This window comes from Phyllostomus hastatus, unplaced genomic scaffold (assembly GCF_019186645.2).
Source record: "Phyllostomus hastatus isolate PE091 unplaced genomic scaffold, TTU_PhHast_1.1 phas_contig_29, whole genome shotgun sequence".
Classification (NCBI taxonomy): domain Eukaryota; kingdom Metazoa; phylum Chordata; class Mammalia; order Chiroptera; family Phyllostomidae; genus Phyllostomus; species Phyllostomus hastatus.
This window is the reverse complement of record NW_025333835.1, coordinates 1,760,393-1,779,415: the sequence shown is the minus strand read 5'-3', so window position 1 is coordinate 1,779,415 and position 19,023 is coordinate 1,760,393. Positions and strand designations below refer to the sequence as shown.

At 37.4% G+C, this 19,023-nt stretch overlaps 1 protein-coding gene and 1 pseudogene across 1 annotated transcript in view; one reads left to right on the top strand and one right to left on the bottom strand.

Moving 5' to 3' along the window:
* Positions 1–330: 330 nt before the first annotated feature.
* GTF2F2 (general transcription factor IIF subunit 2) overlaps positions 331–19,023 on the top strand; it is a 154,816-nt gene continuing 136,123 nt past the window's right edge. Inside the window, exons 1-4 of the mRNA XM_045839238.1 lie at positions 331–477; positions 2,815–2,888; positions 13,844–13,862; positions 15,594–15,738. Of these exons, the coding sequence (XP_045695194.1) occupies positions 412–477; positions 2,815–2,888; positions 13,844–13,862; positions 15,594–15,738 (304 nt within the window). The 5' untranslated portion in view covers positions 331–411. The remainder of the gene's footprint in view (positions 478–2,814; positions 2,889–13,843; positions 13,863–15,593; positions 15,739–19,023) is intronic.
* LOC123818902 lies at positions 3,439–3,815 on the bottom strand (annotated as a pseudogene).

The following is a 19,023-nucleotide window of genomic DNA, read 5'->3' as shown; positions in this document are numbered from 1 at the left end:
TGCTAATTTATTTACCGTTTATTACTACAACACTGTCCTCCAAATGATGTCTCTCCTTGACCACGGTTGGATATAAACTCTGTCTCTCAACCACACTTCTCTGTTTTCACACTTTCTTTTTTAAGTTCTGTCGATCTAGTCTTCAAGCTTTTTGCTGATGTTTTGGTCCATGCCACCCTACGTCTTAAATAAACACTTTGAGACAAGCGGCACTGGTAGCCACGCCCAGGCAAAAAGTTGCGGATCCAGGAGGTTTGTCTGCACCAGCGAGCCATACTGACGATAGTAGCGCGCAAGCGCACATCCCGGCTCGCGGAGGCGTGTTTTTCTTTCCGGCTTCCTGGTAGGTGGACTTGGGCGCTTTGCTCTCTGCCTCTCACCGCGGCTTGTATTTTGCTTAGCGACAGACCCATGGCCGAGCGTGGGGAACTTGACCTGACCGGCGCCAAACAGAACACCGGAGTGTGGCTGGTCAAGGTAATGTTGGCGCGACTGTCGCTTGCGGTCCTCCTATTATAAGTAGTTTAAGTTTCTTGAGACCGCCCCACTTCGTGCACCTTTTAAAGTTCCTCATGGTCATCTTCACATATCTTGAGTTGTGTGACTCATTGTTATGCACTTGTGCAGACGAGGAAACTAGCTTAGAACAGCAGTATCTTTCAGCCGGAGTCCCAACCTGCCTGTAATAGATTTCCATTCCCAACGACCTGGTTTTTCCGGGGACCTTTCATGGCCCCGATTCGAGCGGTGCATTTTACCCAGGACTGAAGAATTTCTGCATTTTCTTTTGGTGAAACTGATTTAAGTCATGAGCCTGTAAAGGAAGTTGAGTGTCTGCTTCCTGTACATTTTTCTCGGCCAGAAAATAGAACTGATCTCTGCATACCCTTAAATGCTCTCTTGAGTTGGTGTCCCTTAATCACCTGAGAGAGCTCGGAGTTCACGGAAGAAGAGGCCATTGGATTGGAGTGTTCTTTTAGAGCATGACAGAGTCTCCTGAAACAGATCGTCAAAAAATTTTTTTTTGTAAATACAGCAATTAGACATTAATGAGCGCAGTATTTGTACTTTACTTTTTCATATAGGTGAGCGTTTATGAGAGTTTCATAAGATATATATGTATGTTCAAAATGTAATTAAGAGTCTTTGAACCTCAAGCAAAATGGTTTGTTAAACTTAAAAAAACTTTATCACATGGCTGCGTTATCAAGTAAATCTGAGAGGTCCTTCTAGTTCAACCTTTCTAAAATAGTTGCCTTATCATCCTTCCTTAGCATGTCGAACCTGTGTTGTACTATTCTTCAAAACCCTTTCCAGTGTGAAGTGATTCTGTGTTTGTGTGTTCAGTGTTGGTTACCTCCCTTTCCCTAGCGCCTGCACATGTACATGCACACATACAGTCGCATTACATGAGCATGGTTCCCTTGCCTGTCACACCCAGACTTGTGTTTGGCACGTGGTAATTGCTCAAGATAGGTGATGAATGAATGACGTCTTACTCTTCAACCCTAGCCTTAGTCTCTGGCACTCATTTGATTTACCACAGCTATGTCGGTATGAATTTAAAAAGATACAGTAAGTGAGCATTCCTCTCTCCATGCTAAATGGAGGAGAAACATTAAGGAGATCTCCCATACAGACTTGAAGAAGGAGCTTGAAAATATAGTGGAACTTGAGATGATGCATTTATGATTGCAGCACAGTAAATGCTCAGTAAATGTTTACCTTAACAGGATTTGGATGGGTGGACAGAGGCATAGCATAGTATACTATGGAACAGAAATGCAAGACTGTAGTGCATATTAACATGATGTCTCCTGGGAAATAAAGAGATGATTATACCTAGAGCAGAGGGTCTGTAAGAATCATATGTTCTTACCAGTCTTGTACCTCTCCCTTGTGCCGCTGTTGGAAGTGGGTCTGTGTAAAAAAAGGTCGGGAACAAGTACTCATTCTTTGTATCTGACTCAAGATTGAAAAACTGTAAAGGTATATGATGATTTAGAGTTCACACTACTTCCTGGAAGAAATGAATTAAGGTACACAGTAGGGATCCAACATGTATTTTCTTAACCATTTTGAGAATTATAACCCTTCTAATTGCATATATCTAGTTACGGACACAATATAGTGTATTGGTTACATAGATGTGGGAACCAGAAGGCCTGGATTTGAATCCTGGCACCATCATTTGCTGATTATATAACCTTGGCTAAATTATGTAATCCCTGGGTTCTTCAGATCCATCATCTGTCATATGGGGGTAGTCAACAGTGCATACCTTGTAGAGATGTGAGGATTAAATGCATAAATGTATGGAAAGTGCTTGTAATAGTGTTAGTAAAGTAGTATTATATAAATGTTAGCTGTTATGTTGAATAATACTTTCTTTTCATTAGATCTTTCATATTGGTCATAGTTTATTATACATAATAAAACTTTTTGAAATCTTAAAGTCAGTGGTGTCCTAAATAATATGTCAGAGTGTTATGCTCCTCTGAGAAGTCTTTTCTGGTAGCCTGTCTTATCTTTAAACTTTTATTGGACTTATTTGGGAACATAAGTTAATACTTTTTTCTTGTTATTTGACCCATGTTATTTTTGTGTCACAAACTTGATTGGCTTCAAGCTCTTTGAGAGCAAAAGGCATTTCTTACCTATCTTAGTATCATAGGGCAAAACATATATTGAGTTTGATATTAATGATTATTTATTACAAGCAGAAAGTAAAATGGAAGCAGTATATCATTTTATGTTTAAAAAGATTCATTAGTATCCAAAACATAGTCTTATTAATTTTTTACTTTGTGTTAGGTTCCTAAATATTTGTCACAGCAATGGGCTAAAGCCCCTGGAAGAGGTGAAGTTGGGAAACTACGGATTGCAAAGTAAGTTATTTGTATGTTTTTGACTTTTTGAAATGCTGTTTGTAAAAATTTTTTAAAGTGTTTTTTACATGGAATTATAGTCTTTTTCAGAAAATTTACCTGGAAAATTAGAGGTAATGAGCATGTCAAACCTAGTCAAGAGATGGTTAGATGCTTCGTAGGGAATCATCTGTGCACATGGTGTGTGCACAGATAAACACTCTCACACTGGCACTGCCCCCCTTCTGACAGGTGTAAATATGAAATCAAATTTGTTGGTAAAACTTACTGGCAGTAAAGCAGAGTATGTAGTTCTCTCATCCCTCCTTCCTCTCCATATCTTGTGAAGAGGTATGTTTGGGTTATCATAACTGGATATATCAGAAAGATTTTGCCCTTGTGCCGCTGTTGGAAGTGGGTAGGGAAAACCTGGTAAACAATGTAACAATGTAGTTTCCTGGTGGAGGAAATCGCCTTCTTACAAAGGGAATCCTCCAAAGTTCATCCTGTGTCAGCCAGAGGGCTTGTGTTTCACTCTCTCTGAAACAAAAAAGATCTAAAATCACAGTTACTAGAAGAATCATTTGATCTTACCAGTCTTATACCTCTCTTTGAACTTGACCTGGGCCTCCCCTCAGGCCTTTCTGTTTCAGAGCAGGGATAACAGTTTTGTCCAAGGGGGTACGCACACAGTACCTTGTGGATATGAGGTGATTGTAGTTATAAACTCACAAAAGACTTGATCTTTGACCTCTTAACAATTTCTTCTTACCCATGGCAACTATCTCTTTGTGGGGATAATGGTCAATTCCAGACACACCTGCATGGCTGGCTGTAAACACAGTCTGTGGTGCCATCATCAGTGTTCTTCATGATGACCGCTTTGTGTCCAGAGTAGCATCCAGCCAGGACCAGCACCACCTTCCAGGGTTTCATAAACTTGCCCATTTCCACAGTGGCCACTTGGGCCTAGAGCAGAAAGGCTCTGTCCATTCTTTACTAATCCAACTCTTAACACAATTTCCATGCCTGCTACTTTATTAAATAGCTCTTATCTGCCACCATTATCCTCTCCTTTGCCAAGCTTTTGCTTTAAAACAAACCACCACAAAATTCAGTGGCTTAGAACAAATGCCATTTTATTTGCTTATAATTCAGTGGGGCAGTTCTGGTTGGAGCTGACCAAGCTGGTCTTTCTGGCTGGAATAGCCTTACTCATGTGTCTAGTGGTTGGCTTGCAATCAACTGGGGTAGTAGTCATGTGTATTTCATTTCCAGCGTGCTTATTCACATGATGGTAAAAGAATTCCTAGTAACAAAAGAGAGGGGAAACCCCAATGCACAAGCACTTTATAAGGCTGTTCTTGGATATGGTTTGCTGAAGTTCTATTAACCAATGCAACTTCCATAGCCAAGCCCAACTTCAGGGGTGGAGCAGTAGACTCCACTTCTTAGTGGGAATTAATTGCAAATAATTCGTGGTCCATTTTTGCAGTCTATCACATCCATGTTCCTAAATCTAACAGTCAACTAGCAGCCCTCTTGATCCACTTCAGTGGAATTTAACACACTGATCACTTCTTATTCCCAAACCCTTTTTTTCACTTCACTTCCAGGACATCATTCTCTTGATCACTGGCTGGCTATTCCTTTTCAGTCTCTATTGCTGGCTCCTTCTCATCTTCTCACTTAGGGTTCAGTTTTTAATTTTTTTCTTCTCTCTATTTAGGGTTATGTAATCCCGGGGTTCAGTTTTTAATTCTTCTATTTGACTGGTTATTTAGGTGGTCTTATTTGGTCTCAGGTCATACCAGGTGTGTTTAAAGATATATCTCAAGTATGGCTTCTGTCCTAATCACCAAGATGCATATATCTCACAACCTCTATGATGTTTCCCCTTGGATGTTTGGGAGCATTTCAAACTTAATCATCACTTTTCCTCTTTTTGGAACACTCTTCCTTTAGATATCCCTATGGATAATATTAGCTCAGCCAGGCCTTTTCTGATTATCCTATATAAAATAGCACCTAGTACTCTATTCTCCTTATTCTCTTCTTTCCCTCCGTAGAACTTACCACCATTCTTTCATTCAGCTTCTACAATGCCCATCTGACATACTGTATTTTTGTTTGTATGTTGTTCATCTGTCCGATTAGAGTAGAAGCTCCATGAGGTCAGGATTTCAGTCTTACTGACTGCTGTATCTCCATAGTCTAGAACAGTGCCTAGCATAGTAGACACCTAGTAATGATTGTTGAATCCATAAATGAAAACTGCTATGACAAATTTATAATAGCTATTTTATTCTTTAGTTCCAAAAGTGAGATAGAAAATTAGAATGTGAACATTTTTAAAGCATAAATTTTTCCTCCATCTCCCAATGTATAGAATCTAGACCTCTTTTTCCCTAAAATACCCACTGTCTCTGTGCAAGGTTTGTACTTGTTTTGGAGGGGTGTCCTTTTAAAATTAAACTAATCTTTCTACATCAACATCCTGCTTCAGAAAACTTCCAGTTTTTAAAATCTTTGGTACATGGTTTATTTTACTGACAATCGTGCAGTCTGCACTAATGTGGCTTATCTCAAACTTAATTATTAGCTTTGTTTCTAAACAATTTAACATTCAATGTCATGTGTGGGCTCACTAATAGTAAAAAATATGCAAACAAAAACTGAGGTACAATTTTTCTGTTAAAAAATGACTAAGGTTAGAATAATGTTATACTATTTTAGGTTGGTACAAACTTTGAAGGGCAGTCAGGTACCATATATGTATATGTACACACATACATACTGCTGCTCAGAGCAAAGTAGAATAAAAATTCCACTGTTTCCTCTGCCAGTTAGTTCACAATGCAAGCATTATGTTCAGTTCTTGATGCAGCCCTTATAGAAAGACAAACTGATACAGCAGCATGGGGCTGGGATAATGAGAAGGCTAGAAATATTAATGATAAAATACCATGCTTTTGACCCAGTAATTTCTAGGAACTTATCTTGTGGAAGTTACAAGTTAGTGATGGCACAGGTTGAAAGGTTGGCATATAAGGATATTCATTTCAACATTGTTACAGAAAAAAATTAGTAACATTCTCAAATTCCTTACTAAGGGACTAAGTAAACTGGGTACATTTTACAATTATTTAATGCTTTTAAAACAATCTCAAGTTGCAGAAAAGTTGGAGGAATAGTATAAAGAACTTTTCTATTACATCATGTTGGACATTCTCCAACATAATCACAGGACAGTCCTCCAAATGAGTAGATGAGCATCAAATTGTACTATTACTTAATCGTAGACTTTATTCAAGATTTGTCAGTTGTCTCTATAATGTGTCATAGGAATAGGATCCAGTCCACGAGTTCATGTTGTGTTCTGTTGTCAGGTCTCTTTAGTTTTCTTAAATCTAGAACATTTGGAAATTTTTTTTAGTGTATAAATGTTAGTACTCTTGGGTTTGTCTGACTATTTTTCATGATTAGATTCAGGTTATTCATCTTTGGCAAGAATATCAGAAAGGTGAAGCTGGGTTCTTAATTTTTCTTTTCTTTTAAACAATTTTAATATGTTGTATTGATTATGCTATTACAGTTGTCACATTTCCCCCCTTTATTCCCCTCTACCCTGCGCACCCCCCTGCCACCTGCAATCCCCCCTTTAGTTCATGTCTGTGGGTCAATATATAAGTTCTTTGGCTTCTACATTTCTTATACTATTCTTAACCTCCCCCCATCTATCTTCTACCTACCTTTTATGGTACTTATTCTCTGTACCTTTTCCCACCCCCGTCCCTACCCACTCCCCTGCTGATAACCCTCCATGCGATCTCCATTTCTAAGATTCTCTTCCTGTTCTAGTTGTTTACTTAGTTTGTTTTTGTTTTTGTTTTAGGTTCAGTTGTTAATAATTGTGAGTTTGTTGTCATTTTAGTGTTCATATTTTTTATCTTTTTCTTAGATAAGTCCCTTTAGCATTTCATATAATAAGGGCTTGGTGATGATGAACTCCTTTAACTTGGCCTTATCTGGGAAGCACTTTATCTGCCCTTCCATTCTAAATGATAGCTTTGCTGGATAGATCAATCTTGGATGTAGGTCCTTGCCTTTCATGACTTGGAATACTTCTTTCCATCCCCTTCTTGCCTGCAAGGTCTCTTTTGAGAAATCAGCTGACAGTCTTATGGGCACTCCTTTGTAGATAACTGTCTCCTTTTCTCTTGCTGCTTCTAGGATCTCCTTCATTTTTACCTTGCCTAATGTAATTATGATGTGCCTTGGAGTGTTCCTTCTTGGGTCCAACGTCTTTGGGACTCTCTGAGCTTCCTGGACTTTTTGAAAGTATGTTTCCTTTGCCAGATTGGGGAAGTTCTCCTTCATTATTTTTTCAGATAAGTTTTCAATTTCTTGGTCTTTCTCTTCTTCTGGCACCCCTATGATTCGGATGTTGGAATGTTTAAAGATGTCCTGGAGGTTCCTAAGCCTCTTCTCATTTTTTTGAATTCTTGTTTCTTCCTTCTGGCTCTCACCATTGATTCGAGTCCCAGTTTCCTTCCCATCAGTATTGGTTCCCTGTACATTTTCTTTATTTCACTTAGCATAGCCTTCATTTTTTTCATCTAATTTGCGACCAAATTCAACCAATTCTGTGAGCATCCTGATTGCTAGTGTTTTAAACTCTGCATCTGGTAGGTTGTCTATCTCTTTGTCACTTGGTTGTATTTTTTCTGGAGTTTTGATCTGTTCTTTCATTTGGACCTTTTTTTGTCTCAGCGTGCCTGTTATGTAGTAAGGGGCGGAGCCTTAGGTGTTCACCAGGGTTGGTGCCTTGTGAGGAGGTATGTGTGGGTGGGGTCCCAGAGGGAACAGTGCCACTTGCTGTGCTCTCTGCCAGTTTTCAGTCACTTTCCCCACCACCCACAATCAAATTAGGCCCTTCTGCTGCTGATTCCCCAGTGGGTGGGCTTGTGTATGTTCTAGGACCCTGTTCGTCTCTACAATTAACTCTCCTCTAAGGCTGGGAGTTTTTCCCACTGCTGCCTTAACCCCCACAGGTGTTTTCAGTCACAGGTTTTGAGGCTTTATTTCCCTGTTCTTGAACCCTGGGTTGCATGGTCTGTCTCACTCCCCAGATGTTCCTCCTGGTTTATCTGCACGCAAATGTGGGACCGCCCAGTCCACAATTCGCTGTCTTGCCTGGTCTACCAGCCGCTGCCTTGCCGAGAGTCTCCTCTGCTCTGCTGTCCACCTCCACCCTTCTGCTGGTTTGGATGAATGTTTCTTCTTTAACTCCTTGGTTGTCGGACTTCCATACAGTTTGATTTCTTTCAATTCTGGTTGTTGTTGTTTTTTTTAATTGATTATGCTATTATAGTCCCATTTTCCCCCCTTCACTCTCCTCTGCCCTGCACACCCTGTCCTCTCACCTACATTCTGCCCCTTTCGTTCATATCCATGGGTCGTACATATAAGTTCTTTGGCTTCTACATTTCCCATCCTATTCTTGCCCTCCCCCTGTCTATTTTCTACCTACCATTTATGCTACTTATTCTCTGTACCTTTTCCCCCTCTCTCCTCCTCCCACTCCCCTGTTGCTAACCCTCCATGTGATCTCCATTTCTGTGGTTCTGTTTCTGTTCTAGTTGTTTGCTTAGTTTGCTTTTGTTTTTGTTTTAGGTGTGGTTAATGATTATGAGTTTGCTTTCATTTTATTGTTCACGTTTTTTATCTTCTTTTTCTTAGATAAGTCCCTTTAACATTTCATATAATAAGGGCTTGGTGATGATGAACTCCTTTAACTTGACCTTATCTGAGAAGCACTTTATCTGCCCTTCCATTCTAAATGAAAGCTTTGCTGGATAGAGGAATCTGGGATGTAGGTCCTTGCCTTTCGTGACTTGGAATACTTCTTTCCAGCCCCTTCTTGCCTGTAAGGTCTCTTTTGAAAAGTCTGCTTATAGTCTTATGGGAACTCCTTTGTAAGTCACTGTCTCCTTTTCTCTTGCTGCTTCTAGGATTCTCTCCTTCATTTTAATCTTGAGTAGTGTAATTATGATGTTCCTTGGTGTGTTCCTCCTTGAGTCTAACTTCTTTGGGACTCTCTGAGCTTCCTGGACTTCCTGGAAGTCTATTTCCTTTGCCAGATTGGGGAAGTTCTCTTTATTATTTGTTCAAATAACTTTTCCACTTGTTGCTCTTCCTCTTCTCCTTCTGGTACCCCTATAATTTGGATGTTGGGATGTTTAAAGATGTCCTGGAGGTTCCTAAGCCTCTCCTCATTTTTTTGAATTCTTGTTTCTTCATTTGGTTCTGGTTGAATGTTTCTTTCTTCCTTCTGGTCCACATGGTTAATTTGAGTCCCAGTTTCCTTCTCATCACTATTGTTTCCCTCTGCATTTTCCTATATTTCACCTAGCATAGCCTTCATTTTTTCATCTAATTTGCAACCAAATTCAATTCTGTGAACATCTTGATTACCAGTGTTTTGAACTGTGCATCTGGTAGGTTGGCTGTCCCTTTGTCACTTAGTTGTATTTTTTCTGGTACTCTGATCTGTTCTTTCATTTGGGCATTTTTTTTTTTTTTTGTCTTGACGCGCCAGTTACATACTAAGGGGCAGAGCCTTAGGTATTCACCTGAGTGGGGTAACCCATATCACTGCATTGAGACACTGTATGTAGGAGAGGGGCCCCAGAGGGAACAACGGTGCTTGCTCCACTGTGCCGGATTTCAGTCACTTTCCCCATTTTCCACCAGCAAATTGCACCCTTCTGGTTCTGATTCCCATGTGGGTGGGTTTGTGTACATTCTAAGAGCCTCCAATGAACTTTCCTGTGAGGCTGGAAGTTTCTCCCGCTGCTGCCTCAACCCCCACAGGTGTTTTCTGTCAGTGGTTTGAGGCTTTATTTTTCCGTGCTAGGGCCCTGGGTTGCACAGACCATCCAGCTCCCCAGTTTTTCCTCCTGCTATATCTGCACGTGAATGTGGGACTGAATGTGGGCCCATGCACTCCACCAGCCACTGCCTTGCTGGTCAGCTGCAGCCTTGCGCACCCCACTCTACAATTCACTGCCAGGTTGGGTCCACTAGCCACCATCTTGCCTGCCCTGGTCCTCTAACCGCCTCCTTGGTGTGAGTCCTCTCTGCCCGGCTGCCTCTCCTTACCCTTACCCTCCTCTGGTCTGGATGAATGTGTCTTCTTTAACTCCTTGGTTGTTGGACTTCCTTAAAGTTTAATTTTCTGTCGGCTCTGGTTGTTTTTTGTTTTTTAAATTTTCGTTCTTTTGTTGTGCAAGGAGGCACAGTGTGTCTACCTATGCCTCCATCTAAGAAGTTTTTCTAGCAAAGTTTCCATGTTTACATTTTATCCCATTATTGGTAGTTGTAACTTTGGTCACTTAATAAGGTGTATCCTGTAAGCTTTTTCACTGTAAATGTTCTCTTTTCCCCTTTGTAAATATTAAGTGTTCTGTGGGGTGGTACTTTGAGACTATGTAAGTATTTTATTCACCATCAGATTTTTTACTTCATTTATTTATTGATGTTAGTGTGAACTCATGGATTCCAGTTTTATTTAATGGGTCATAATTTGTTACCATCATCATTGGTTAAATTGTCCAAAATTTAGCCAGTGGAAGCTTCTTCAAGCTGACTCCTGTGCTTTTTCCCTTTTTTAATGGTGATAAAAAAATTATAAATATATATATATAAAATGTTTAGCATCTTAACCATTTTTTTAATCCTTACCCAAGGATATTGGGATGTTTATTGATTTTTAGAGAGAGAAGAAGGGAGGGAGAGAGAGTCAGACAGACAGACATCGATATGAGAGGGAAATATGATTGTTTGCCCTTTGTATGTACCCCACCTGGGGGTTGAACCCACAACCTAGGTGTATGCTCTGACTGGGAATTGAACCTGTAACTTTTCAGTGTATGAGACAATGCTCCAACCAACTGAACCACCCAGGCTGGGCCCATTTTTAAGTAAATAGTTGAGTAGTGTTAAGTCCTGTGGCTGTTTGACATGTTCTCACTATTCTTTGAGTACCTTTTGTCACAGAAAGATGTTTGAGATTCAGCTGTATATTTCTGAGCCCTGGTGTCATTCATTTTTGCAAGGCACTCTGGTTCCTTGTAGAAACTAAGATCTGGATACTACAAGTGCTTATTCTGCTTTCATATGCCAGTCCAGCACTACTGGGTATGTTCATTTTTCTCTCTTTTCATATTTGTATCTCTTTTCTGAAAGTGAGAAACCTGATTCCTGTTATCTTTAATATGTTCACTTATTTGTTCAGGCCTCTGTTCTTGTTTGTTCTTTTCTTTTTTCTTTTTTTTTTTTTTAAGATTTTATTTTATTTATTTTTAGAGAGGGAAGGGAGGGAGAAAGAGAGAGAGAGAGGGAAACATCAATGTGTGGTTGCTGGGGGTCATGGCCTGGAACCCAGGCATGTACCCTGACTGGTGTTCTTGTTTGTTCAAACCTCTCTTCCACTACCAATGTGTGAAGGCTGTCCTCACCCTGCTTGGGCTATATTGCACTCATTAGACAGCTGTGTTTGCTGTCCTCCACAGGGATGCTGTCAGTGCAGTCAGTCTTCTACCCACTGTTCTGAGTTTGCACTCTCCTCATAGACATTCCCTCTGCTTTTTAACCTCTCTAGGGCTCTTAACAGTTTACGTCTGATTATCCTCCCATGTGGATACACTCGCCTTGCTAGCTTCTGACACACTTCTTGTTGAGCCGTTCTAATTTTATGTGGATGCCCTCCTTACCCTACTAAGCTCTGACACTTTGCTCCAGGCTTTTTCCCTTCCACCCAAGGCACTTCCTTTCTACCCTACGTGGGCTGTGACTACTCTGCTCAACCCACTCTGGAAATACATACCTTGCACGGCCTCACCTAATGGTTTTTCAGCTGAATTGTCCAAGAAGAGGATGTATTAATAGGAATTTAAAATAAAACAAAACCTCCCTGTCACACAGTTAAAGATTTGGTATTATTTGCTTAATTTTCTTAACCTGGAAAAGAAGGTGCTTAGTGAAAAGTCTGGCTCCATTGGTGTCAAATCTAACAAATCTAAGAAATATTTTAAAAATATAAGAAAAAGGAAAGACAAAAAGACAAGAGGAACAAGACTGGAGTCTAATGAACTAGTTGTGGAGTATTGAGAAATGGACTCAGTGATGAAGGAGAAACTGCACAACATTATAGGGTGGTCAGTGAAAGGAAGGGCCTGATGTTTACTTCATCATTTCTGAAGCTATTACTGTGTTTGAGTAGTTGATGTTTATCATTTTAAACACAGGTCATTATGGAAAGGGTATATTTTAGTTGCAGTGTAGAAGGTCATATGTGCTTCATATATTCACACGCCAAGACAAAAATAATATGTAATCCTTTTAAAATAAGTTTGAAGTTTCCAAGCATTAATTTTTATTCTAGAAAATTCATCCAGAGTTCATCAATCCCTTATCATTTTAGCTAAGATGCCATTATAATTTTGTTTTTACGTATGGAAATGAAATCCTCCCATCAAGTGTTTCCTGATTGCATCTGAGTGCTTTTCTAGTCACCCTGACTAGAAATGTCAACATGATCTTTAATCCGTCCTTTTCTCTTGCTGCCCACTTCCAGTCACTTTCTCCTCTGTTAGTTCTCACAGTTTTAACAGTTTAAACACCCTGCCATATACTCCTTCTTGCATTCTACCATTACCTGGTTCAAGCTTTCCTTACTTTTTATGAGGTTTTTGCATTAGCCTCAATTCAGTTCAGTAACCATTATGCATGTACCTTCTGTGTCTTTGCCTTTGCCTATAGTGCCTCTATCTTAAAGGTAGCTAAATTAAATGCCTCCAGAAGCCAAGTTCAGGAGTGGTACAGAAGAGGCTATTAGTGAATTCAGTGCCTGCCTACGTGTGTTTGTCAAGGGGATTGTATTCATGCTGAATTGGGATGCATCATTGCAAAACTTTTCGTATCTTTATTAAAATTTAATCTCATTTTATAATCATGGATATAACTTTTATGTCTTCTGCTGTCTGGGGACAGGGACCTTACACTTAGTACTTTACATATAGTATTTAATACAATTTTAAAAAATTAGATACAAAATAGTTGGGGAGGTTAAGAATAGTATAGGAAATGGAGAAGCCAAAGAACCTAATATGTACAACCCATGGATGTGATCTAAGGACATGTACTTCCCCCCAGTGCTGGAGGGAGAGGGTGGTGCAGGAAGAGGGGTAAAGGGAGGGGAAAAATGGTACAACTGTAATAGCATAATCAATAAAATAGACTTAAAAAGTTAAAAAATAAAACTCAGGCTGTTATATAAGGTGTGCATTGATTCCATATTTGTAACCAAAAAAAAAAATTTAAAAACACGTAATTCAAATATATAAGAATAGTCTGGAAGGATATTTACTGTACCAAGATGTTAACAGTGGAATTATGACTGTTTTAAAACTTATTTTGGTTTGTCTGTGTGTAGACATATGTTTTTAGAGTATATAAAAATTGTTTATAATTTTAAAATATTGCTAAATTTAATTTTGGTCTTTAAGATTTTGTTAGGTAAATGAAACATCTTCAGTTAGACAAATAGTAAAATTTGCTGAAATACTGTATATCTATATTAAATATGCACTCATATGCTGCTAAATTCTAAAAATGCTCAGAAGATAAGAATTGTAATACAATCATTATTTGGATAAAATATTAGGACAGTTTTTAATACTATTAAGTGATAAAAACTTAAAATACTCACTCATATGAGATTAATGTGATTTTTGTTTCTCCTATAGGATTACAAATAGGATAGTTGAGGAGAGCCAAAGATAAATATTAAGCTCTGTAAATGTAATACTTTATTTAAAAATACAGTAGTGTTATTTCTTTTAATAGCATAGCTTTTAAGAAAAAAACAGGAAATCTAAATAATTAAAATTTCCTTCTTTTCTCCTTTTAAGGAATCAAGGAAGGACCGAGGTAAGATTATTTCTATTTAGATTTTATTTAAAACATGAGATTATTTTAATGTGTATTAGTAGTGGTGAAGAGAGGGTGCTGTTTGTATTCTGGAAAGCTCCATGTCAAACTATATAGTAGCTAATAGTCAGGAACACATTAGTATAAATGTCTCTCTTGTGTGGATGAATGGATTCCTTTCTAGTTGTTCATTTTTAGCATTCTGCTTTGACCTGAAATATACCCTCTCTCAATACTTATGACACTTAGTATTACCTCAGTGATATTTTAACATTGTTTCAGTGTGGTGGAGGCATTTAATTTAGCTTTTTGAGGGCTTTAGATTAGACCCATTAAGTCCAGCACATAATTTGAAGTACCTATCTCACAGTAGAGAGATATTTAATAAATACTTCCTAATCTTCCTTCGTGGTTAGGAGATCAGTAATTTATGTTTATAAATCTCTTCGATATAAAATTTTATAGTTTTGGGGGGAGATCTGTTATATAGTAAAAATCATTTAGAAAGAATGCCTACTATGTCTTTTTATTGTAAATCTCAATATTGAGTATTCTTATAAATATTTAGTTGTATTTGTTAAAATATTCAAAAATAAAAGAGCACCATGTATTCATACAGTAGTCATTAAGACCTAGAAAAGAATATATCTTCTGCTTATGGGAATGTTTAAGCTATCTAAGTAGCTCACTTTTCTCCTTTCTAGTACAATTGCTTTCTTAATACCCCTAAAGTATTCATTCATTCAGCAAATTCTGTTTTCCTTCTGTGTGCTAGGCACTTTTTGGGAGATAGATGCATGTATAGGATTGGCCAAAAAATCTGTTGAGTGTTTTCCGTAAAATAAAAGACACATTTTTCATTTTCACCAATAACTTTATTGATTTGGATATTTTGAGTATGGCGCCTGTCTTCCATGTGGTATAACATTGATTATTCTCTATTGATGTCTCAGTTTGATTGCTATCAACTTCAGCCAGTCTACCGGACTGTCGTCCAGCGAGAAATCTCCAGCATGAAACTTCACAAAACCACTTTTGACACATTTGATCAGTCACAACACCTTCTCCATACACGGCACAAATCTTTTTGGGGGGATTCCATTTGTGTTTTTAGCTTTCTTGAAATAATAAAGCATAATATGCCAAAAATGTTGCATATTGTTTTCCATCTTCAGCATTAAAATGGCTACACAAAAATTCAATTTGGCTAAGTTTTTTTAAAATGCATGCTGATATGACAGCTGTCACAATACAATCTAACAAAATTGTTTCGAATGAAGTTAAGGACAGCTAAGCACTACTAGAGCCATCTTATGGGGAAAAAAACAAACTTTTTGGCCAACCCAATACACATACACACACATATATATATATATTTATATTTATTTTTTTAAGGGTATAAATATAACAAGACATAGACTTTTGACCTTGAAGACCTTAGGGAGAAAAATTGTATCCCTATTTTGAAGATAGAATTTCTTCATCCATAGATCAGAGAAAATATTTGAAGTCTGTGTATTTGTAAAGGTAGATTAGCCCTATTATTCTGAAAATGGGAATAGAGTCTCTTTTATAACTAAGTATTAAAGATTTTTGGCTAAAGTTTTAAAAATGCTTAAATGACTAGAAGAGATTCACAATTTTAAAAAATTATTTGATTTATAATCAGAATTTCTGTACTTTTGAATATAAAAGTCTATTGTAATTAGCTCTGTTTAATGTGTCTATTAGGTGTCGTTCACTTTAAATGAGGATCTTGCAAATATTCATGATATTGGCGGAAAACCAGCTTCAGTCAGTGCCCCTAGAGAACATCCTTTTGTCTTGCAAAGTGTCGGAGGACAAACATTAACAGTATTTACTGAGAGCTCATCAGGTAAGTGAGAGTAGAATTATTTAATGTGATTCCTGTACATGTTGAATAGATTTTCTGTCTCAACATACACTCTAAGGTCATTACCAAGACTGTTCACCTATTATGGAATACCTCTGTTACTCATATCATACTGCTTCTCTTTACTGTGATTGATGAAATTTTGGCAGTTACTAGAAGTGTTTAATTTCCATTTGGGACATTAAGAAATAGAACAAAGCAGATGGAAAAGTGGGGTGCATCAAGCTGTCTTCTAAGATGTTGAAGAAACCATATTCTGAGTTTTGCCTATTTTGGTAAATTGATCTTCAGCAACTATAAGTTTTTTTAAAAATGCTGCTTAATATTAGGGAATGTTTTAGTCTGAATTTTTGCTCTCATGTGCTGTCGATACTAAGAGGGTCTGTGTAATGCAAAGATGAACTTTTTTCAATTAGTATAGACTTCCAGGGAACAGTGTAAAATATAGTTCAATTTTGTGTGTTTGATATAGATATTTTAACCATTCAGTAAATCAGGAGCAAGTGTTTCAGTTCGTGAATTAAATACAGAGGGAACTTTTTTGCGTCATATGTATATGAATATGTTTATTTTCATCATTTCTTCATTTTTAACCTTCACTGAATTTAGAACATTGCTATTAAAAAAAAAGTCCATTTATTTTAGTGGAGCTAATTTCTCATATATAATTCAAATTGGTTTCTGATGGTATAAATGAAAAGATCCGTGATTTTGTTGTATTTTCACTAAGCATTAGGAAAAAAGCTATAAAAATTCTAGTATGTTAAGAACATCATTGTCACCCTGACCAGTGTTGGTCAGTTGGTTGGGCATCATCTCACAAAATAAAAGGTTGCAGTTTTGTTTCCCAGTTAGGGCACATGCCTGGGTTGTGGATACAGTTCCTGGTTGGGGTGTGTAGGAGAGGCAAACAATAGATGTTTCTCACATTGATGCTTCTCTTCCTCCCTCCCTTATACCTCTTCCTAAAAAAAAAAAAAATGGATAAATAAAATCTTCTTTTAAAAAGTGTCCTTGTTTTAAAAAAGGAATATGATCAGATAAATTTTTTGTGGTATCTTGAATTGCTAGTAACTGCATACATTGAATTTTAAAAATCAGTCTTTTTTCCCGCCCGGATGTGGAGTCTAAAAAATGGTAAATTCGAACTTTTTAGTCATGTGATTTAATGCAAAAGAATCATTTTATTGCATTGTTCTGATGCTGTAATAATTCGTAGTGTAGTATTTGTATTGTGGGAGGTAGAAAATGTTAAACATTTTCTCCTGGAGAAGTTTCAGCCATTCAACACATGTTTATTATGTGCAACATTGTGCAGGGCATAGCATAGGCACATCTGGGGAATCTGAAATTTGTCTTGCTATTGATGGGATGTAGTAAGACCTATTGAACCTGTGAGGTTTTCTCTACTTTTGTGGTTATCCTGTAATGGAGGAGGCATGGAACCAAGATGGTAAAAAGAAGGCAAAGCCTTGAAGAAAATTTGAGGTAGGGGAGCTTGAACTTCCCCTGTAGGAAAAGGTATCTTATTTCAAAATCTTTATATCTTATATTGCTAGTTTTTCCAAAGCATGATTTATTCCTGCTACTTATACAAAAGACAGTAATTTAGAAAACTAAGATTTTTTTGTCCTCCAAATTAACCTTCCATTTTTAATCTTGTGAATCCTTTAGTTAGTGTTGTACTCTTTTTGAACATTTTGGTTCACATTTCTGGTTACAGTGTACTCCAAAGTGAATATGGTATTATAATAATTATCTTGGTAGGAATATGGAAAAGGATCAAGATTGTCATCCTTCTGGAGTTTGGACAATATGTCCTGCTCTGTAGAACTAATATAGGTCTAAGTTGCTATTAGATGGTATACACTATAAAGGATATTTTTGCTTCTTAATCTCATTAATCATTTATGTTTTGGGTAGTTGTTCTTTGACTCTGTATTTTTCTGTGCTTTTATTTTCTTTTTAGTGAAATGGGGATAGCAATTATTTACATTTATGTATAAATATATTTAAAACACTAGAAAAATACAGTATTTAATAAATGCTCAGCTGTTATTACTAATATTAATATTAGATTTATTTTTAAACACTTTAGGTTTGAAGTTTGAGACATGAATTCATTTTATTTTATTTTTTAAAGAACTTATTTTTATTTTTTATGTTTTATTTATTATTTATTTTTTTTAGAGAAAGGGGAAGGGAGGGAGAAAGAGAGGGAGAAAAACATCAAGCTGATGCCTCTCATATGCACCCTGACCAGGGACCAAACACACAACTCAGGCAGTGCCCTGACCAGGAATCAAACCTGTGACCTTTTGTTTTTCAGACCATGCTTAACAAACTGAGCCATACTGGCCAGGGCATGTGCATGAGTTTTTGCTCTCTCTATGGATATCACTTGATAAAATTCAGTGAATAGAGATGTTTATGTTTAGTGTTTTTGACTGGATGACCAAGAAAGAGCTGTGCAGTTGTTATTTATAGTTTGTTTTCTTTTCTGAGGAGCCTTGTGTCCTTTGTTATTTCTGCTTGTTAAGGCATCAGTTCTACCATTGGGTTACATGGCTCTGACTGTCATCATGCTTTTAAAATGCTAGGTATGTATGTATATTTGCATGTTTTTCTGTAGAACAGACCATAGCTCTCATTAGAGTCTCAGAGGAGTCTGTGACACAAAAACACTTCAGAGCCACCACTGTAGTGTTACCTTGGTTGGTCATGAATTGCCAAAAGTATAAGTAACTAAACCGTTTTACACTAAGTGTTTTTTTAATTTTTACATTGAAATATACACAAGTCAGACATTATCTTGAACGTTTTTATGTTTTCCCTCAAGCATACAACTATAGCTGCTTATTAAAAAATTAGTTCTGTTGTTCTGGTCAAGTGGAGACAGATAGATATGCTTCACTTCCTTGTACAACCAAAAGAAGGATAGCAACCAATTTAAAAACAAAACACAACCAGAACTGACAGAAAATCAAAGTGTATGGAAGACTGACAACCAAGGAGTTAAAGAAGAAATATTCACCCAGACTGTTTCACCAAGACAAAGAAATATGGCCCAAATGAAAGAACAGGTCAAAACTCAAGAAAAAGAGCTAAGTGACTAGGAGATAGCCAGCCTATCAGGTGCAGAGTTCAAAACACTGGTAGTCAGGATGCTCACAGAAATGATTGAGTATGGTTTCAAAATAAAGGAATAAGTGAAGGTTGTGCAAAGTTTACTAAAGCAAAATATACAGGGAACCAACAGTGAAGGGA